Source organism: Maniola hyperantus, chromosome 3 (assembly GCF_902806685.2).
Source record: "Maniola hyperantus chromosome 3, iAphHyp1.2, whole genome shotgun sequence".
NCBI classification, from domain to species: Eukaryota; Metazoa; Arthropoda; class Insecta; order Lepidoptera; family Nymphalidae; genus Maniola; species Maniola hyperantus.
The window spans coordinates 8,795,715-8,818,464 of NC_048538.1; the positions used below are offsets into that span (position 1 = coordinate 8,795,715).

General features: G+C 36.6%; 2 protein-coding genes across 8 annotated transcripts in view; one reads left to right on the forward strand and one right to left on the reverse strand.

Annotated features, from left to right (window-relative positions):
- Positions 1 to 22,750, reverse strand: part of LOC117996531 (mpv17-like protein 2) — a 204,275-nt gene that overhangs the window by 126,289 nt on the left and 55,236 nt on the right. The gene's annotated exons all lie outside the window — the stretch shown is intronic.
- dpy (dumpy) overlaps positions 1 to 22,750 on the forward strand; it is a 118,174-nt gene that overhangs the window by 17,169 nt on the left and 78,255 nt on the right. For 5 of the 7 annotated variants that reach the window (XM_069509539.1, XM_069509540.1, XM_069509544.1 and 2 more), the window contains exons 3-27: positions 2,905 to 3,106; positions 3,499 to 3,603; positions 3,986 to 4,102; positions 4,493 to 4,624; positions 5,083 to 5,198; positions 5,459 to 5,708; positions 6,218 to 6,483; positions 6,563 to 7,295; positions 7,554 to 8,726; positions 9,403 to 9,612; positions 9,828 to 10,121; positions 10,429 to 13,419; positions 13,582 to 14,247; positions 14,388 to 15,098; positions 15,521 to 15,712; positions 15,798 to 15,980; positions 16,138 to 16,269; positions 16,361 to 17,081; positions 17,202 to 17,377; positions 17,460 to 18,371; positions 18,586 to 18,723; positions 19,342 to 20,115; positions 20,834 to 20,977; positions 21,223 to 21,297; positions 21,860 to 21,937. In XM_069509539.1, coding sequence (XP_069365640.1) covers positions 2,905 to 3,106; positions 3,499 to 3,603; positions 3,986 to 4,102; positions 4,493 to 4,624; positions 5,083 to 5,198; positions 5,459 to 5,708; positions 6,218 to 6,483; positions 6,563 to 7,295; positions 7,554 to 8,726; positions 9,403 to 9,612; positions 9,828 to 10,121; positions 10,429 to 13,419; positions 13,582 to 14,247; positions 14,388 to 15,098; positions 15,521 to 15,712; positions 15,798 to 15,980; positions 16,138 to 16,269; positions 16,361 to 17,081; positions 17,202 to 17,377; positions 17,460 to 18,371; positions 18,586 to 18,723; positions 19,342 to 20,115; positions 20,834 to 20,977; positions 21,223 to 21,297; positions 21,860 to 21,937 — 11,491 coding nt within the window. The remainder of the gene's footprint in view (positions 1 to 2,904; positions 3,107 to 3,498; positions 3,604 to 3,985; positions 4,103 to 4,492; positions 4,625 to 5,082; positions 5,199 to 5,458; positions 5,709 to 6,217; positions 6,484 to 6,562; positions 7,296 to 7,553; positions 8,727 to 9,402; positions 9,613 to 9,827; positions 10,122 to 10,428; positions 13,420 to 13,581; positions 14,248 to 14,387; positions 15,099 to 15,520; positions 15,713 to 15,797; positions 15,981 to 16,137; positions 16,270 to 16,360; positions 17,082 to 17,201; positions 17,378 to 17,459; positions 18,372 to 18,585; positions 18,724 to 19,341; positions 20,116 to 20,833; positions 20,978 to 21,222; positions 21,298 to 21,859; positions 21,938 to 22,750) is intronic. The other 2 variants (XM_069509543.1, XM_069509546.1) reach the window with 2 other exon arrangements.

Consider the following 22,750-nt stretch of genomic DNA (forward strand, 5'->3'; position numbering starts at 1 on the left):
ATTGAATTATTCAGATTTTTATTATTTAAAGCTAATCACCTAAATGTCGATTTTCACGTGTCTAACTTCAAAACATAGGACTTTCATACAACCTTCGACGCCCCCTTTCACACCCTTGGGGGGGAATTTTCAAAACCGTTTCTTAGCTGACATCTACGTCCTAGAAAGAACCTACCTTCCAAATTTCAAGTTTGTAGGCTTTATAGTTTCTGAAATTTCGTGATTAGTCAGTCAGTGAGTGGTATTTCTCTTTTATATATTTAGATTATCAGAGTGTCGATGCCTTTTTCTTAGAAACAGCTTGAGATAAGTTGCATTTTTAACAGAATACTAAAAGATCGTTTAAGAAGTTCTCGTAGTCGTCAACGTCATCATCGTCCTCAATCGATATTGACTTCTATGTTGTGTCCTGTAGAGACTTCCGCTCGCCGAAATTTTTTCGCCGCTTGTATCCAGCCGCTCGTTGCGACTCGTTTAATGTCATCTGCCCACCTAATGGGGGGGGGACCTACCAACGCTGTGTTTTCCAGAGCGAGGTCGCTATTCCAACACCATGGGACCACAATATCTATCAGTTCTTCGAAATATGTGCCCCGCTCATTACCATTTCCACTTCATAGGTCCCAACCTGTTGAGCAATGCGGGTTATTCTAGTTCTTCTTCGGATCTCCTTATTTTTGATATTATCAATTAGAGAAACTCGTGAGCAAAGCTCTTTTTTATCGTCCGCTGAGTGACTGACATTGAGCATTGCATTAAAGTCTCCCAGAGTCTGACAAACTGAAGGTGAGATGATGTTGATGTTGATGCCAAGTCCGTCCCAATCCCGAAACTTATAAACGTCTTCCAGTGCAGCGACAAAGTGCTTCGAGAAGATTAGGTATCCCTGTCACACTCCCCGCTGCAATTGGATTGCCTCGTATTCTGGTCCTGTATACGGACTGACATGGTAGAGTTTTCTTACTGTACTTGGATATACCAATAGTCAAATTAGGCAAAATAACTTCAGTGACTTTATTACAGCCCAAGTAGGTAAGTAGTTATTCGGTCCGTAGATAGACAGATCTCTCGTGAACACTTTTGAGCCCCTGTTCCGCTCGATGGTATCTTTAATATGCTCGTTATTAAAGTTCCGCTAGTCGCGTATTTGTGCTTTAGAGATCTGCCGAGTAATTTTGCTTTTGGAAAATCAGTTACGAAAAACATCAACACACTGGATTTATCGTCGATTTCTGATAAGTGTCACAGACCAGTTACAATATGTTTATGGATAGAGGCATTGGTCTTTTGGAATCGCTGGTACGCTCACCGAATAGAAAATCGGCTTAATTTTAGTTGCTAAACAACATCACGCTGCTGCATTCCTTAGTTCAGTATCTGCAACCACTGAGGATTTGTCAGCAGTGGGGTTATTTTTACTTCGAGCTGTTTACGTATGGCCTCCTCAATGTACTTATGGTGAAACGACTTGTGTTGACCCTTTTACAGCCTTTATATTGTACACTTTTGTTGTGTAGCTTTTTTTGTTAGGTATGTCATTCAAAGTAAAAAAATATATTTTAAATTTTTTATTTTTTACAAGGTGGTGCACAAAAACGCATAAAAATGCATAAATTTTGCGCAACGATACGGATGTATATTTTTATTGTGTTGATTAAGAGCTTATTACCTACCTGCCAACCTATTTACAATAAGAATCATTTTTGTTGCAATTAGTTCCACCTCAAGGATTTTCACTTATTTCCTCGCTAGCTTAAATACGTCCCACTCAATTTCATACAGTAAAAAATAGTTTTAACACCAAAATAGCAATAAAATACATAAATAAATATTAAATGATTACGTATATTATATGATATTTATGGTGCTAGTTTTTAATACGTGTCTTTTCGCAATCTAGATTATTAAGTTTTAAAGGCATAATTATTTAACCAAAAAACTAATTATACGTATCCGTCCAGGGTACGGTACCTACCCTTGGATCACGAATCTAATTCGCACTTTTTTCGGTAAAGTAGTTTCCTGAATGATTGCCCAAGAATTGTAAAAGACTCCTACCGCAATTAAAACTTCAAATTCAGTTTAAAAATTAATAATTAGGTAAAATAGTGCACGAAATCTTGGTATGTTTGTAATTACTAATTATTGTATTTATACTGAATGTTATTACTAGTACTTAGCTACTAACAAACTTCCTTTGTGAGCAAGAGCAATGAGTATTTACATATTTTTCCTTGGTACCGATATAATAATAATTTAATCCATTCTGATCTGGGCTTCTGAGATGGTCAAGCTGCTTGATGCGACCGTCAAGCCGCTCGTCTCGGAAGCCCAGATTTCGTTACGACGCGACGTGATAGGGATGGTTAGGGATGACGAGGAACGAGGTCAAGGTTGTAAGCTCTAAACCACTCTAAATGTGTAATACTGTGAGAACCATCTATTAGATGCACCTTTCACAAGTAGTTAAATTAATGTAGCAAAAAATCATTTGCTTTATTTCGCGGAAAGTAAATTTTCGCACAATACAATCGTAAGCGCAAAAATTCACTTTCCAAACTACCGCTGAACTATCAGAGCTATATTGATATTGATCTTGATCATGATCATCTAGGTAAATTTTATTAATGTAGTAAACGATTGTAAGTACGAAAATTGAACAATAACTTTTCGTGAAAAATAGCTTGTGAAATCACAAAAAAAAAAAAACACCAAATGAAAATGATTTAAAAGTAGCAATAACACCTACCACGACGACACTGTCTTTCTCCAAGCTTTCATCTGGTATTTGAGAGATGCGTCATAAAATATAATATATAATAATATATAAATTAATCGTAAAATAGACACTAAATCGCATATCTTCATTTCAGAAGACAAACTAATCAAGATTTTTGTTTCCAGGTAGCGACGCAAAGCCAATATGGAATAGGTTTAGGAATAAAACGAGAAATATTCTTCTTAAATTTAGAAAATGGTTACTTCGGTTGCCAGGCAAACGAATCAACACATATTTTACAATTATATGAATTATCTAAATTATGCGACGGTGTGCCGGACTGTTATAAGGCATCCGATGAACTTCGAACAGAATTAAAATGTTCAGGTATTATTTATATATATTTAAAAGTAACTTTTGCTCTTATCTTGCCGTTAATTCCAAGATAAATAATATGAGATAATATTCTTTATAAGTTCTACATTTGGATGGTCAATTTTGACTTTGTTTTGTAAATGCAATTCTTATTTTATTTGCGACCGAAATCTTGTCTTTAATTTATCAATAGGTACGTGACAGAAATGTACCCGTCGTTATTTGTCAAAAATTGTATGGATGTTTTTTAACATTAACAATTTTAACATGGACAATTAAAGTGATAAGTTGTCGTCAGATTACGCATAGAACGATTATTAATTTCGGCCGTTAGATAAATAAACAAATCAAATTACTTAATCAAAATAAAAAATAAAAATGTTAATAATAACTTTATTTTTAAGATGATTGTACCAAAGATGACGGAGCACGCTGTATAAACGGCGCCTGCCTCAACGGAGTATGTTATTGTAACGATGGTTTCGGTGGATGCAATTGCCAAGAACCCGGTAAGCTTTCGTTAATCACACATGCCATAATTTTCAGAATAAGTTAAGCTAAATAATAATATTATTTGAATATTTACAGTAAAACAGAATAGTATATTGTGACTTATGCTGTTGTACAATCTCTAAACTAAAATTACAGGTCTCTAGTGATATCATTTTCTACAGGCAGCATTATGACAGGAATAGCAATACAAGAGCAATACATTTAGACTTGTCATTTAGCTACGTTATAATATGAGATCAGAGGCAATTTCTAATAATCGTTTAGGTTTTTAATGGTGTTAGGTTCATTCTCCCCTGTTTATATTTGTAGTAATGTATTCATATTTGATTCAGCGTCGTGGTATGGGATAATGGAGATGGCAACTCGTTTTTTTTTCAGACATAAATGAGTGCAAAAACAGACCATGTGATGTATTTGCTCACTGTACAAATACTGTAGGCAGTTTTCAATGTTCCTGCTTCCCTGGATATGTAGGGGACGGCTTTTCATGTAAAGGTGTGTGCTTAATTTTAATTGTTTATTTACTAGTAGTTACATAGTAATAAATGAAAAGACAACATTGGTTATCTTCTGAATTATCGGAAAATATTACTTAGTATTTATTTGACATCAATCATAATCAAAATATATTAAATACGAATATGTAATGATTCCGTTTTATAATGGATAGATAATATGTGTTTAGTTTCATTGCCACTGTACCTGTAACACAATTAAAAAAAATTAATAAAAAATTTAACATACCTAGTTTTATATGGACCTTTACTTAGTTTAATGTGGATTTTAGTAAATTTTAGTGGAGAAAAGTGCTGCTTTGTTTACATACACTTATCTAGCCTGCTTCGAATATTTTTAAACATACATTATGTATTTCTTTATGTTTAGATATAAATGAGTGCGAGGATCCAGCAATAGCTGCGCGGTGCGTAGAAAATGCTGAATGCTGCAATTTGCCCGCGCACTTCATTTGCAAATGTAATCGAGGGTTCGAAGGAGACGGAGAAGAGGAATGTCGAGGTTATTTTTATTTTATTGCGTTTTTTTCATACTATGCTATCATATTTCACGGCCCATCTGTTTAAAACCGATTTCGACGAAATTTGGTACAGAAATAAACTTGCACGGCAACAAACAGAGGATACTTTTTGTTCCGAAAAATCCCACAGGATTTTTGAAAAAACCTAAATATACATGGAAGAATACGCAAGCATGATAATATTATATATTTGAGTTTCATCCTGGAAATGGCTATAGGTCCCGAAAAATCCGGGGTTTTTTAAAAACCTACACCAACGCGGACGAAGTCCCGGGCATCATCCATACTAATATTATGAATGCAAAAGTGTGTCTGTCTGTCTGTCTGCTAGACTTTCACGGCCTATCCGTTCAACCGATTTTGACGAAATTTATAATTGAATTAAAATAATATTAAATATTATATAGTAAAGTAACCAAAACGAAATTGAACATTTTAGATATCGATGAGTGCCAACGGCCAGGTGCTTGTGGTGCCAACGCAATATGCCAAAACTATCCAGGAAACTACACTTGTGCTTGTAAAGCTGGATACACAGGAAATCCTTTTGATGGTGTAAGTTAATGTTTGGATTCCAAATTCCATTAGTTAGTTTGAGTAGGTATCTATTGTGTCTGTTCCATTAAACCTGCAATATTTTACTATTCACGTAGTAATAGTAAGATTTAATGATTTACAGTATACCTATTTAAAGTCAAATTTAGCAGACTTGTAAATATTGTAGTAGTTAAGTACAGTACTTTGCCATATTTTTTGTAATATACACTTAGGCAGGTACTAAGATTATAACGATACATAATGCCATACTTTTTCAGTGCGTTGATTTGGATGAATGCATTAATGGAGATGCATGTGGTCCTGGTGCTATTTGCCGAAACATCGAGGGCGGTTATGAGTGCAGCTGTCCGCCAGGCTACGAAGGCGACCCGCGTGTCACCTGTCAAGACCTAGACGGCTGTAAAAGAGCTACTTGCGGCCGAGATGCGCTTTGTGAAAACCTACCTGGCGCGTACCGTTGCTTTTGTCCACCAGGATTTGAAGGCGATCCTGACAAAGCGTGTACTGGTAAGGTCCTTAATCAATGCGCGAGTAGGTGTGACCACTCCTTTCAATTTCTAATGCTTCTGTGTACTATTTAATACTTTGCTCGTGAGGACGAGCTGGGTACTACCGCAAAGGACGCGTGGTAGCCTCACGCTTTTACTAATCTAACAAGTCATAACACTTACCTAATCTATATCTATGTAAAATAACTTTTCAGTTTTTGAAACCGACGTCTCTGATGCTTTCTGCTGAATTAGATTATCTTTTGTGGAGCGAACATAGATTTGTGAAACTTAGGTTGGAAAAGGTTCAATCGTTTTAGGATTTGCACAGTTTATTATGAAACTTTTTTTTGCTAGTTTGGATCTGGATCTTCTATTTTAGCAAGCCTTCTATCACCACTATCATCATTTCCTGTGTGCCTGTAACTTCTTCGTAGTGGCTGTCGGCGTACCTACCGCGTGCGTATGCTATATTATCTTTTATAGATATTGTATGTGTAATAAGACGTGAGTTATTTTTTATACCAGACGTGGATGAGTGTAACAGTAGCCGTCCTGTATGCGGCGAGCACGCCGTCTGCACAAACACTATTGGCAGCTACGTGTGTAATTGCAAACCCGAGTATACAGGCGATGCACAGTCTCCCAATGGCTGTAGCGACGTGAATGAATGTGAAATACTAGAACATCCTTGCGGAATGCACGCCGTTTGTGAGAACACTGACCCCGGATATAATTGCAAGTGTCCGCAAGGATTTAGAGCTAAACCTAATCCTCAAATCGCTTGCGAACAGGTAATTCATTTTTATAGTGTTTTATATGTTACAAATTTGAAAATGTACTCATGTTCTAATTTCTCTTATTATTTTGCAGGTGGATGTTAATACATTGTGTAAATCTAATTTTGACTGCACGAATAATGCTGAGTGTATAGAAGAACAATGTTTTTGTAAAAATGGTTTTGTTGCCAAAGGTTCTACTTGCATTGATGTTGATGAATGTAGTAACAACAAATGTGGAGAAAATGCACTATGCCTTAATGTACCAGGCAGTTTTAAATGTGAATGTAGCGTTGGTTACATTGGATCCCCGCCACAAACAATATGCCGAGGACCATGCGAATATTATGTGCAATGTCCTGAACATTCCTATTGTAAACTAGACGGTTCCAACATAAACTGTATTTGCGAAGAAGGCTGGAAATTTGACCCAAATGACATCTCCGCTGGTTGTGTTGACGTTGACGAGTGTAATGATTCACTTGGATTTTCTGGACGTTGTGGAACCAATGCACGATGCTTAAATACTTTAGGAAGTTTCGTTTGCAATTGTCCCGAAGGTTATAGTGGCGACTCTTACAAAGAATGCGTTGATATCAATGAGTGTTTAGATGAGAATTCATGTGGAACAGGAGCGAATTGTATAAACCGTCAAGGTTCTTTCACTTGTGAATGCCCCGAGGGAACCTTACCAGATCCTGAACCTTTTATTAAATGTTCCGAAATTCTTACTTGTAAATATGATAAAGATTGTCCTGGTAATGCTCTTTGTGAACAAAATAAAAAATGTCTCTGTCCAGAACCAAATATTGGAAACGAATGCCGACGTAAGTTTTTAATAAAAATTAGATTTACTATCGAATATCATAAACGCAAAAGTGTGGCCATCTGTTTGTGCATTACGACTTATCCATAATAACTTAACCATAATTTTGCACGGAGATAACTAGGCTACTTATCCCAAAAAATCATTGTTCCTACGGATTTTTGGAAAAACTTAAATCCAAGCGGAGAGCTAAAGATATGCATATTGGATACATTAAAATACATTTTCATGTTTTAACTCTTTTCTTCCCTTTTTCCAGATCCATGTGAAAATCTAAACTGTGGAAGTAACTCAGAGTGCCTACTAAGCGATCAAGTAGCCCAATGCACATGTCGTAGTGGTTTTACCGGAGATCCCTTATCTTCTATAGGATGTCAAGATATTAATGAATGTGAAATAAGTCCTTGTTCAATGGGTGCTGTGTGTAAAAATCTACCAGGACATTTTCAATGCGAATGCCCCGGAAACTTCAGTGGCGATCCTTATTTAAATGGATGTATTATTAGTAAAACACCAAGTGAGTGTAGTGATGTAAGCCCTTGCCCCTACGGTGAGCAGTGTATTTTAAATGAAGGCGAAAACGTTTGCATTTGTTCACAAGGATTTTCTCGCAATAAAGAAACTGGTATTTGTGAAGACATAAATGAATGCACCCAACTCGGACGGACTCCTTGTGGGTTAAATGCTATATGTAAAAATTTACCTGGTAGCTACGAATGTAAATGCCCTCCAGAATATAGTGGTAATCCATACAATTCATGTGAAATTTGTGATGACATTGGTTGTCAATGTCAACCTCCATATAAGCTCGTAGATGGGAACTGCGTTTTATCTGGCTGTTCAAGTGACAGAAAATGTGGGAAAGGAGCAGAATGTATCATTATTTCAGACGGAGTTAGTTATTGTGCTTGTCCTGCCGGTTATATACAAAGCGTTGAAGGATCTTGTGAAGATATCAATGAATGCACTTTTGGTCAACCAGTTTGTGGCTTCGGAGCAGAATGTATAAATAACATTGGATCTTATACATGTAAATGCCCACCCGGCTATGGAAAGGATTTGATATCAGGACATTGCAGTCTTAACCAAAAGAGGTGCATTAGTGATTCAGACTGTTTTGCTAATGAAAAATGCGTACAGCCAGGTAATTGTGTATGCCCTCCACCGTTTTATTTAGATGTAACAGATGGACAAAAATGTAAAAGCCCTTGTGAAAGATTTGTTTGTGGTATTAATGCTAAATGTACACCTAGTGATCCTCCAAAGTGTATGTGCATGCCTGGATTTGAAGGAGATCCATATACGGGTTGCACAAATAGAAATGAATGCCATAGTGCTCCTTGTGGATATGGTGCGATATGTCATGATAAGGTGGGAGGCTACAAATGTACATGTCCACCAAATATGATCGGCGATCCATACAAGACAGGGTGTAAGTATAACTTTTGTCTTCTTCTTCTTCTTCTTCTTCCTTACCTTATCCCACGCTACGTGGGGTCGGCACAACATGTCTTCTTCTTCCACTCATTCCTGTCATTCGTCAACGTATTATCCACTTCTTTTTCACGCATATCCTCTTTCACGCAATCCATCCACCTTTTCTTTGGTCGTCCTCTCCTCTTTTTTCCTTCCACATGCATACTTAACATTCTTCTAGTGACATGGCTTTCTTCCCTCCGCATTATATGCCCATACTAGTATAACTTTTGTATTTTTACATATTAGGTAAATAAATAAATATGTATCCTAATACACTTAAGAATATTACTTCGCCATGCATCGCGTTCCTCATTACACGTTACTGAGAACCGTGATCCCTTTCCATTATTTATATAATGGTGGCAATTTCTTAGGATAATAATGCGGTGGGTACCCAGAATATACTTCCACAAGGAAAAATAATTGGGACCAACGACTCAAGTCGCTCTCCGAGTTAAGGAGGATACTTTCGTATATTATAAATACTTACGTATTTCAAATTGATATAATCCCGTAGAATTATATTCTAGGTCAAAACCTTGCCAGAGCAGCAGGGCCTAAAATAACATAATTTACACCGCATCATCAATCAGAAATAGTATTTGCTTAATATAAAAATAAAATTTTAGGCACTATGGAAGAAGGAGTATCACAAAAACAATTATGTAGTAAAAACAATCAATGTCCCGACAATCTCGCATGCTTAAATCGTACCTGTGTATCTCCTTGTGTAACTATTTCCTGTGGAGCAAATGCATTTTGTGAGGCCGAAAATCACGCTGCTTGGTGTCGATGCAATCCTGGATATATAAAACCTGAAGGAGGAAAATGCATCTCAGGCAAGTATTTAAAGGGTTTATAAAGAATAAAATAACTAACTGCAATTTGGTAATTGTATAAAATGACAATTCTAATATAGATAATATTGTTTCCATATTTCGAAAATCCGTGGACTCTTGTCCTCAGCCTATTCTGAATGTCCTTGGTACTCCAAGCAAAGCCTGCAATTAATTTTAGAACATCAACCAATTAATTGCTTTGACTTCAATTTAAGGATGTGACAACTACTCCTGTGCCCCGGCTGCTCAATGTATAATATCAAAAACGGGACCAACATGTGTCTGCCCAGAAGGAATGGTGGGAAACCCTTTCCCTGGTGGAGCTTGCAGAAGAGATGTTTGTGGGCCAGGATTGCCATGCGATGAACCACTGACATGTATAGCTGGACGATGTCGACAGCGTTGTGAAGGAGTCGTTTGTGGAATAGGTGCATCTTGTGATGAGGACAGTGGTCATTGTGTTTGTAATACTTATTTTGTAGGAAATCCAGACTTGCTCTGTATGCCACGTAAGTCATTGAATAGTCTCAAATACCTAATATACTTTATTATTTTTATGAAAATAATAGCTGCCCCGGCGAACTTCGTACCGCCTAACAGTCGATTTTTTCAGGATTTTTTTAAATTCTTTCTCTCCGTAAGAACATTCCTCATACTTCAAAGAATATTAGAAAAAAAAAATTAGCGAAATCGGTTCAGCTGTTCTCGAGATTTGCGATCAGCAACACATTCAGCGATTCACTTTTATATATAGAGATGAAAAATAAAAATAACACTGCTTTTTTCGTTATCTTGATCATTTATTTTCTTCCACAGCTGTTGCACCTCCAAATTGTGAACCAAACTGTAGTGAAAATGCACATTGTTTTTATGGCCAGATTAATGTATGCAAGTGTGACAAAGGGTATACCGGAAATCCTTACGTAAAATGTCTGCCACGAAAACGAATAACTTGTGCGACTGCTTCTTGTGGAACCAATGCAGTTTGCCAACAAACCAAGTCTCACGTGGAATGTTTGTGTCCACCAGGCTACGTGGGTAATCCGAATTTACAATGCATAGATATAGATGAATGCAGTTCTAGACCATGTGCTCAAAATGCTATTTGCATTAATACCCCAGGAAGTTATAGTTGTATTTGCAAAAGCAAGTACATCGGAAACCCATATGAATTATGTACACAGGTTTCAATTGCTAAATGTATAGACGGATCAGTTTGCTCATGCTCTAACAATGCAACATGTCCTGAAGGACTTATGTGTAAAAATTCTAAATGCATAGATGTTTGTCAACATACTAAATGTGGTCCCAATTCTATCTGCGAGGAAGGACGGTGCATATGTCTGCCTAGTTATATTGGAAATCCAAATAATTTGATGCAAGGTTGCAGCCTCGACAGTAAATGCATTACAGATAATGATTGTAAGAATTCGGAAATTTGTTTCCAATTAGGAAAAACTATGCGTAAATGTGTAGATGCATGCACAAAAATTCAGTGTGGACCAAATTCTCTTTGTGTCAGTACAAATCATCAAGCTCATTGCGTTTGTGCTGAAGGATACATTGGCAAACCTAGTGACGTTAAATCAGGATGCCATTTGGAGCAAAGAGAGCCAAATCAAGAATGTATCTTAGACAGTGACTGTTCAGCACCACAAATTTGCTTTTCGGTAGACGGAACCAATAATAAATGCCTCGATTTATGCTCTACAATTACCTGCAGCCACAATGAAATCTGCAACATTGAAGATAATGTTCCCCATTGTGAGTGTAAAGATGGGTTTATGTGGAATCCAATCAGATCTATTTGTGAGCAACCAACAACACCAAACTGCGAGAAAGACAATGATTGTGATGGAAGTAAGTCGTGTCAAAAGGATGTTCTCGGGGTGAAGAAATGTGTTGATAGTTGTGTCGTATTTACGTGTCCACAAAACTCAAGATGTGTGACAAAAGATCACAAAAGCCAATGCCAGTGTTTAGCAGGTTTTATAGGAAATCCTAAGGACCGCGATGGTTGTTCAATAGTTGATAAAAATGAATGTTCTAACGATGTTGAATGTAAAGAAAACGATTTGTGTAAAGATATAGGAGGTTTTAAAAAGTGTGTCCCAGCATGTCAACAAGTTGTTTGTGGACCAAATGCTATTTGTGTTACAAATAATCACGTAGCCAAGTGTCAATGTCCATTAGGCCCTTTTACAGGCAGTCCAGATGATCTAGATAAAGGGTGTAAATCAGTTCCGTGTGTATATAATATTGACTGTCAATCTCATGAACTGTGCAATCGTATGACACACAATTGTATAAATGTGTGTACAGAAAATAGTTGTGGAGAGAATTCCGTATGTATAGCAGAAAATCACAAATTCAAATGTCAATGCTTATCTGGATACTTACCTGATCCATTACCGGAAATCGGTTGCAGAAAACCTGAATTATGCAATCCTAACCCTTGTCATAAAACCGCAATATGCGAACCACGTTTATCAACTTATATATGTAAATGTCCTCCTGGTCTCATTGGAGATCCTTTACAAGTTGGCTGTAGAAAGCAAGACGACTGTCCAAAAGGTGACATTGATTGTCTCACCGAATCTGTTTGTGTTAATGGAAGTTGCATAAATCCATGCGAAGGAGCTTGCAGTGTGAATACTATATGTAATGTTGTTGATAGAAAAGCAGTTTGTTCATGTCCCGATAATTATGAAAGCACGTTAGATGGCAAATCGTGTAAGAAAAAAGTAATATCATGTGCCAACAAATTTGATTGTGATGGAGATATTTGCCATGATGGTCAGTGCTTTTCCGCTTGCAAGAACTTCAGTCATTGTGATCCTGGGGAAGAATGTGTCAAAAACTATTGTGTAACTAAATGTCATAAACATTCTGAATGCAGCATTGGGCAAGCTTGTATACAAGGTCAATGTCTAATAGGTTGCAGAACCAATGAAAACTGTCCAATTGAAGAAGCATGTGTAAACAATAGATGTGTGAATCCGTGTTTAGCAACAAGAGTTTGTGGTCCAAATGCTATATGTTCAAGGATTAATCATAGCACAAAATGTGAATGTCCTGACGGATTTGAGGGGTCTCCGACACCACAACAAGGATGTATACGAAAGCCAGCAAGTTGTACTAGAACTTCCCAGTGCCCACCAGATCACATGTGTATTGGTCTCCTTTGTCAAGTGCCCTGTCAAGATAATTCAAACTGTGCAATGGGTGAAACTTGTAATGATAATAAATGTCATAAAATATGCCACACCAGTAGTAACTGTTTACATGGCGAACACTGTAGTGCTGGAGTATGTATACCGGGTTGCAAAAGCATTTCTGACTGCCCAAACAATCAGCTTTGTGTTTCAAAAGAGTGTAAATGTGCTGCTGGGTTTCAAATGATAAATAACGAATGCTTGAATTTTGATGAATGTCTTAATAATCCGTGCCATCCATCAGCCCAATGTATAGATACCGAAGGATCTTTTAAGTGTATTTGTCCTACTGGTGCAATTGGCGATCCTTATAAAAGCGGTTGCTTGCTGCCAAATCAGTGTAGACAGGATAACCAGTGCGATGATTCTTTAGCTTGCATAAGAGGAAAATGTTTAAATCCCTGCCGTACTAACGCCTGTGGGAATAATACCGTATGCCAAGTTAGTAATCATAGAACAACATGTATTTGTGAAAAAGGCCATTTGGGAAATCCATTAGATAAAAAAATTGGTTGCTTTAAGGTTGAATGCATAAGTAACTTAGACTGTTCTAATGATAAATATTGTAATCGCCGAAGTAATAAATGTTCTGGTAAGTATAACGTTATATTTTTTTACAAATTCTCAAATAAAACTAATTAGAATAGAATAGAATAGAATGTTTTTTTATTCATGTAAACTTTTTACAAGTGTTTATGAATAGTCAGGTAGTTTTAATTTACAATAAAGTAATTTTTAATAATATATTTTACAGAAAAATGTGAGGATTCCGTATGCCAAGGTGGCAAGTGCAGAATAGAAAATCACAGAAAAGTCTGCGTTTGTCCATCGGGATTTGAATTAATCGGAAACATATGCGAAGATATAAATGAATGCCTCAATAATCCATGTCCTTTAAATGCGCAATGTGACAATACGATGGGTTCTTTTAAGTGCGATTGTGTCAATGGAACTATAAGGGACGTTAATAGTGGTACTTGTAAAATGCCTGGAGAATGTCTATCAGATAATGACTGTTCAGAACAAACAAAATGTGATAATAATCGTTGTATTAACCCATGTGTTAAATTAGTCTGCGGCATAAATGCTGCTTGCGCGGTCTCCAAACATGAGCCGGTATGTGAATGTGAGCCAGACAGCCAAGGTGATCCGTATATGAAATGCACGAAGTTGGAATGTGTTAAAGATTCTGATTGCTCGTCCGTTGAAGCATGTTCTAATAACATATGTATTAACTCGTGCAATGTACCACGCGCTTGTGGTAAGAATACCAACTGTTTATCAAAAGCCCACGTCGGCTATTGCTCTTGTATGTCAGGATATACGGGTGATCCTGTTCTTGGATGTGTACCTATACAATACTGTAATGATGACAGTAGATGTTCTTCGGGTACTAAATGCGTTGAAAACTTATGCCTAGGTAAGTTTAAGAACAATCAATTACTAATAGTAGATTATTCAATCATTATCATTTCAAAATTTAATCGTTTTAATATATAAAGTAGTTAGATGCTTAACCTATATTCATTGTGAATTTATACATTCTTTTTTGTATTTTAGCCGTGTGTCTAAATTCAAGAGATTGCTTTGATGATCAAATCTGTATTCAGAAAACATGTAGACTTACCTGTAGCTCAAATGACACTTGCCCAGAATCACATTTTTGTGCTAACAGAATTTGTATGAAAGATATTAAATGTATTTCACACAATGATTGTGGTGATGATGAACAGTGCAACATAGGACAAAACGGTATATCTCATTGTGTAAAATTATGTGAAAATCAACCTTGTGGAAGAAATGCATATTGTTCAGGTATTTCCCATAAATCCATTTGCTTGTGCAAAGAGGGTTTTTTTGGAGATCCGGTAAAAGGATGTCAAAAAAAGGAATGCGACAGTGATATAGAATGCAACGATGATAAATTCTGCGAAGGTAATACGTGTAAAATTGCTTGTTTAAGTAATAACAATTGCGGAGAAAACTCTATTTGTTCATCCGAAAAACATAAGCATGTATGCTATTGTCAGCCTGGTTTTACTGGCGATCCAGTCAAAGGATGTATACAAATTAATTGGTGTGATTCGCAACCGTGCGGTAAGGGCGCTGAATGCATTAACACGCGGAGTAATGCGAAGTGCATATGTCCTGTTGGGACTATTGGAAACCCATATGAAGAAGGTTGTCATAAGGCTGAGGAATGTCGATTTAATAGAGACTGTCCAGTTGTTGCTCGTTGTACAGTTATTGGCACTGTTAGGAAATGTACAGGTAAGCAAAATATTAAACTTACATAAGAATTAAGATATACTTAGTGACCATTTTGTCAATTTTCATCTAACAGGAAAACAAATTATTCCACGCAAACTACAATTAGGTACTATTCTCAGACAACAGCTGCTATCTAAAATTTAGAAGCCTGTATCTTGCTGTCTCCTTAAGATTAAATCCTTAGTTAGCTGTCCTTCACTAATTCTTGAAGTTGTTTTTGTGAGTTATACACGGTTTGCTTCATAATCATGTAATAGTATATTACTGCACGAGACCGGGAAGTAAACGATTTCATTTAATTCCATACTTACTTTTCTGGACAGTAGTAATACTGTCCGAGAAGTATAACTTTCGAACCAATCTATAGAGTACGAAACGTGCACATTTCATTTCATTTTTTAGAAAAAATAATTAACTTTCAGATGCTTGCGAGAGTATTAAATGTGGAGCAAACGCTGAGTGCATCGCAGCAAGACATTCTGGGCAATGTAAGTGTAAAGCAGGATACATTGGAAATGCGGCTAGTGAAAAAGGCTGTCGGCTTCAAGAAATAACATGCACTGAAAGGAGCGATTGCCCAGATAATTTATATTGTCATAAGGGAGTCTGTAAAGGTATTACATTTTAAATTTTAGTATATAAATATGCATAAATTGCAGCCGTTTGACTTACGCTTAAGATAATATTGTATTCTTTTAGGATTATGCATAAATGACGAAGAGTGCGAATCAAAAGAAAAATGTTACAATGGTCAATGTATCAATCCTTGTCAAATGGAGAAGACCTGTGGCCTTAATGCTATCTGCCAATCTGAAAACCACGTTGTACAATGCAGTTGCCCTTACAGTTTCACTGGAAACCAAGACGTTGAATGTGTTAGAAGTAAGATAAATAATAATCAAATAGTAACTATTCTCAGTAATTAAGATATTTTTCTTATCTAATCTTCTTCGTCTTTTTTATCTGATCTTATTGAGTCTTCGGGAGGTCGATTAACGTTGATGGATTCGGTTTTAATTTTGAATATTTTTTATTTCAGCTCCGAGGTTGTGTGGTTCTGCTGGAGAATGTGAAGATGGTTACGTTTGCAAAGATTCGGCATGTTTACCTCACTGCAACGTAGACGATGAATGCGCTCTGAATGAGAGATGTTCTCAAGGAACTTGCATGCGTAAGTCTTCAGAAAATGCAAAATACAACAACACAATGTAAACTTACTTTCAATAACAATTTGTTATTTTAATTTATACTTTAATTTCCAGTTACATGTCGCGTCGATAACGACTGCTTCCTTGGGCATATATGTTTATCTAACAGTTGTCGGTACGGATGTAGACGGGATGATGATTGTGGACAAGAAGAAATTTGTAACAACAACTTCTGTAAAAACCCTTGTACCCAAGACGTAAATCCTTGTGGCCCAAACGCATTATGTTCCGTCGTAGATCGGAAAGCTGTTTGCTCTTGTTCAGATGGCCTTATAGCAAATCCAACACCTAATGTAGGATGTGTTCGAGCCCCATCTTTGTTTTGTCAAATGCACTCTGATTGTACTTCTGGCTGGAGATGTGAAGATGATCGATGCCGTCCAGTATGTAGTGTGGACGGGTCAGAATGCTTAGAAGGAGAACGATGTAATTCGGGAGTGTGTCGATATGCATGTACTTCAGATGAACATTGCTCAGATGATGAAGTTTGTGACGGTCATTTTTGTATCACTGGCTGCAGATCTAATTCACACTGTCCGAGTGATCTTGCTTGCATATCAGGACAGTGTGTAGATCCCTGTATCGAGCCAGGAACGTGTGGTGCAAATTCTTTATGCATCACAGAAGACCACCGTGCAGTATGTAGATGTCCTCAATACTTAGATGGCGATCCAAAAGTTGTATGTAAAAGAAAACCATCGCCCTGCGATAGTAACAAAGACTGCGATGACGGTTTCAGTTGCTACGGAGATACGTGCTATCCATCATGTAGAAGGTAGTATTTTTTTTAAATAAAAAAAAAGTTTTGTAACGAAATTATAATATATATAATGTTAAATATGTCTAGTTAAAAAAGTATATGTTATAAATAATACTTTTCTCGTACTATTTTTAGGGACAACATATGTTTATCTAATGAAAAATGCATACGTGGTATATGTAGGCTAATCTGCAATAGCGACGACGCATGCAGTGAGGGGCATATTTGCGAAAATAGAATATGCAAGCAAGGATGTCGAGATGACAATGCTTGTGAATCTAATCAAGCTTGTTTAAACGGTCAATGTAAAGGTAAGAAAATGAATCTTTCAATTACTTATGGGCAATATTTTAATAAGTAAAGTTTTTGTTTCTAATAACCATTTTTTTGTAGATCCCTGTAATGACATATTGACTTGTGGAACTTGTGCAGAGTGTAAAGTATTGAATCATCGTACATTATGCAGTTGCGAGAGTAATTATACAGGAAATCCACTTGTTGAATGCAAGAAGAAACCACAACTCTGTGATGGATTTTGCCCATGTGACGAAAGTGGTTATTGTGTTTCAGTTTGTATTGATGGTTCAGATTGCAGTTGTGGTGAGAAATGTGTTGATGGTGGATGCAGAACAATTTGTTCCGCAAGGAATAGATGCCCGGAGAGACAAATATGTGCACAAGGAGCGTGTACAGCTGGTTGTAACAATAACAGAGATTGTGGTGATGATATGATATGCTCATCAAAGAAATGTGTGGAGATCTGTAGTGATAGTTCCTGTGGAAAAAATGCTATTTGTTTGGCAAACAGACATCGGCCCATTTGCAGTTGTCCTAGTGGCTTTTCAGGGGATCCTAGGAACGAATGTAAACCATACGAGTGCACAAAGGATAACGAATGTGAGTCAGATGAAGCGTGTACTAATGAAGGAAAGTGTAAAAATGTATGTTTCAATGCTTGCGGTGTCAATGCAATATGCCGTCCTGAGAATAGAGTACCTCAATGTTCTTGCCCGCCAAACTACATTGGAAATCCAAAAATAGAATGCTCAAAACCTGCGGCAGGTAGTTGCTTACGTAATCCATGTGGAATTAATGCTCGTTGTCGCGATTTAGACGATGGAAGCTATGAATGCACATGTCCGCCAGGATGTGCTGGAAATCCACAAAAACAATGTTTTTGTGGCGCAATGGCACCATGTGCCCACAAACCATGTGGTAGTAATGCCCAGTGTCGAATTGGTCACAAGAGTGAAGCGCTATGTTACTGCCCTCGAAATTTTCCGAATGGAGATCCTAACATAGAATGTAAGTTTTTGATGACCCTAACGTTTACTATTACTAATTATAAAAATAATTAGAAATAGTAATTACTATTTCTAATTACTATTTCTAATTAATTTACTATTCTAATTATAAAAATAATTAGAAATAGTAAATTAATAATAAATACTTATCTATCTGTAAAAGTAGATACCTACTCATATTGTGATAAAATAAACGAAATATTAAAAAATTATAGGTACTCAGGAAAAAAGCGTCGTTGACTGTCGGACAACCGGATGTGGAACCAACGGGGAATGCTTAAGAGAAGGGGCTGAATTTGTATGTCGTTGTATTCCTGGCACAGAGGGACAAGCCGAAATCGAGTGTCACACCAGTGAGTATAGTTAACGTATACCTCATAGTTAACACATGTACAAATGCACGAGACAGGTTTACATCAACAAGTAATTTTCAAAAATTAAGAAAATGTTTTCAGTCTCTTAATTCTACAATCAATAAACGAAAAACAAAAGTGTTGGTGTGCTGTAAATACGAGACCAAGTTTTTTTAATTATTTGTCTGAAAAGGATATTTGTTTTTATCCAATTAAACTTAGTTTTACATCCTAAATTTTTATCAAAAATTACAACAAAAACAAATATCCTAAATGATTCCATCTCAAAAGACTGTTTATATAACTTTTATAAATACTGTATCTCAAAAGTTGTACAGATATGTAATATTTTAACTACATATGTGTACAAAAGGCTTTAGGTCATATTAAATAATTTTGACATTAGTGGAAGCATTCTCACCGTTCGTGCTTGAATACAGTCAGTAACATTTTGTTCGGCTTCATGTACATATTGCTTGTATTATAATATTACGTTATATACTTCTGATCATAAACCCTCAATTTCAAAAAGCATGCACTGTCTCGTGAGAAAGTTTCCTCTTCGTGGCTGAAGGTACAGCTCTTTCGACTCTGCTTTCTTCTTTCACATCTTCCTAGGTATCGAATGTACGAGCGATAAAGACTGTCCAGTGGACAAAGCGTGTTTGAGCTTACGTTGCGTCGACCCTTGCACTATACGTGGTGTGTGTGGAGAGGATGCCCTGTGCGTGTCTGTGATGCATCGAGCGCAGTGTTCATGCCCACAGTGCTACGTGGGCCAGCCGCGTTCATCCTGTCGACTTGACCCAACTTGTAAGCCCACTGCAGAAGTCAATATTACATTCAACTGTTCGGAATCGAAGCCATGTCCATTGAAATTGGCCTGTGATTTAAATATAAATCAATGTCAAAATCCATGTTTGGGCTATCAGAATTGTAGTAGGAACCAAAAATGTGAAGTTCGGAATCATATGCCTGTTTGTGTGTGCCGTAATGGGTTTGCACTAAATGAAAAAGGAGAATTAACTTGCGCACCAGAACACGCAGAATGTACGAGAGATGAGCAATGCCCCTCAAATGCAGCTTGTCGAGACTTGAAATGTGTGAATCCTTGCTTAGCGTCTAAGCAACCTATTTGCGACAAAGGACAACAGTGTGATGTCTTTGAACATCGGGCTTACTGCATTTGTGTTGAAGATTGTCATCCAACTGTATCTATATGTTTGAGAGATAATGGATGCCCACAAAACTTAGCTTGCATAAACTTCCAATGTAAAGATCCATGTAAAGAGGCTTGTGGTGACGCTCCTTGTTCAGTTGAAGATCATCATCCTGTATGCAAGTTTTGTCCAAATGGATTTACACACGACGAAAAACATGGCTGCATTAAAGGTAATTCTGCGTTAATGAAAATTAAAGTATTACAGTACTATTAGTTTATTGCCGTCAATCTTATTAATTTTTTTCTTCATATTCCAGGAAATACGATACTATACTCTATGACTTCATCCGGCTCTTTCTATATTCTTTATTTCTTTTGTTTCTAGCATGATCATTTTTTCTTGAACAGTTGAATTCTTCTAGATCTTCTAAATCAGGTAGACATTTGAGCATGTTATTGTTTTATCTGTGTAAATACATACATTTTTACTAGATATATAACTCTCACTTGAACATTTTGGTGGTGGTTGCGCTTGGGTCAACTTTAACGCTTTCGATGCTACAATATAACTCAAACAATGCAAAATACTGCCACGAGACAGTTTGCAAAGTCACTAATGATATGCCTTTGTTCTGTATACTTTTACCACCAATATAATATTATTGTATTGTTTTTACTATCATTATTCTTATTGAATTCGTGGATAAAAATATTTACTTTGTATAAAGTAGCGATGATAAGGTTTTAGCTACCTGAATGCAACATAAAACTGAGATAGCATTTCGATATCAGAAATAAAAGTATTAAATTAAATAATCTCAATGTGCTATTGAAAAATTAAAATTAAAATATTAGTTTGTTTATTAAGCGTTATATTTAAGTAAAAGTTAATGTTTTATTAAGTTTAAGTTGAAAAGTAGCTCTTGGTGATATAGTTGGATTTCGCAGCGTTAGAGTGTGGAGCACATGAGCAGTGCGCGGTGGGGCTGGCGTGCGTGAGTGGGCGTTGCTCAGATCCGTGCGCGCGCGGCGGCCCGTGTGCATCCGGACAACATTGCGCTGTAGTAAATCACCAGCCTGTTTGTTCAAAAGGTAAATATAACCTGGAAAATATAAATATTACATTCTCAAGATAGAACTGGTTATGTCATAAAATATTTTCTTTGTGAAAGAAAATGTGAATTGGGGGCCTAGAGGGCGCTACAATGGAATCTTCCACTACCAGCAAAACTAACCCGGGCTAGCTCTACCTGTTTGTGTACAGACAACAAATATTAAAAATTACAACTTAAAATTGGCGACGCAGCTAACCTTTAATTTTTTCTTGTTTTAAACAGTTTGCCAATGCCAAACTTCTTCGGACTGTGCAAGATATCCCAACTCAAAATGCGACGGGTGCATCTGTGTACAAGGTATTATAAAGAAAAAAATCACTGCCCATATTATAAGTAGTAAAAGTATGTTTTTGTTGATTTATTGGTTTGTTGGTTTGTTCTTCAATCACGCAACAACGGAGCAACGGATCGGTGTGATCTTTTGCATGGATATAGACCTGTAAAGTAGCATAGGCTACTATTTAACCCGAAAAATCAAAGAGTTCACACGGGATTTTAAAAACGTGAACCTAGTATCAGCTAGTATAATATGAATAATAATTCTTATGTAAAAAGCAATGATAGATAGTGGCTAAGACATCCGTCTCCTATTCGGGAGGCCCAGGTTTCATTCCCGGGCAGATGGCAGAAACAGTCGTTTCAGTACTGAGTGAGCATACACATCACAAATTTAGTCACTAACGGCACTAGCGGGCTGTAGCTTAGTGGTCAGAGCGCCGGGCGCGATCCCAGGAGACGCGGGTTCGATTCCTGCCGGTTCGCAATTTTTAATGTGTATTTAAAATTATATTAAACCTATATTATCTCCCTCTATTATTATTATTTTTTATTATTATATATTATTATATTTTTATTACAGGTGAACACCCATCTCCAAATTGTGCCCATTGCCGACCAGGAGTTCCCTGCGATCCATTTTCGGGAGCATGCATGGAAAGTAAGTACTTATTCGACAAAAAATATTTTAGTCGCTACTATTACTCAAAATTCTTTCTTACATTATGAAGCCTAATGTGACATAACTTTTATAATATTATTAATGATACATTAAATACAGGATCTCATCTAAGCTGTTTCTACTTACACATTTCTATATGATGTGTGCAACAGACTTCTACTTTAAAGCTAGCAAGTCTGTACCTACTTAAAATGTGAATAGCAAATCTAACTCCAAATTAACTGGTTATTGCTATGAACAGCGTACCATTTTGTCCGATAAAACGCCACAAAATACTGGTTTGGTTCCCTCGGCAGACCCGATATACAAGGTATTATATAACTACTTATTACTCTACCTATTTTAAATGCTCTTGCGTAGATTAATTAAGCAATCGGCATATTATTAATTATTTATTATTATCTATTGTAGAACTAGGCCTTTACATACACCATACTATTTTATGCTTAAGACGTCATAGCTACGTACCTCAATCCTATTCATCTTATCATAGGCGAAAGAAGACGAATAACGGATTTATTTCTCAACTTCTGCTTTTGATTCGTATCTCAACTGCTAACTGCTAAAAATAGTGATTGTAAAGTTCCAAGTATACTTAGTTGCAAAGCGAATCAGCTGCATTCCAGTACGATACCACAAAATAGAAAGGTACAGAAGGACGGCTCGGGCTGAATTTGATTTTATTTATCTAAACTTGAACGTAGCGCTAGTGCTGGCACAATGTGAAACTTTATGTTCAAGAATTACAAATGAAAACATTTCAATTATTTTCAATACAAAAGTGATTTAGTA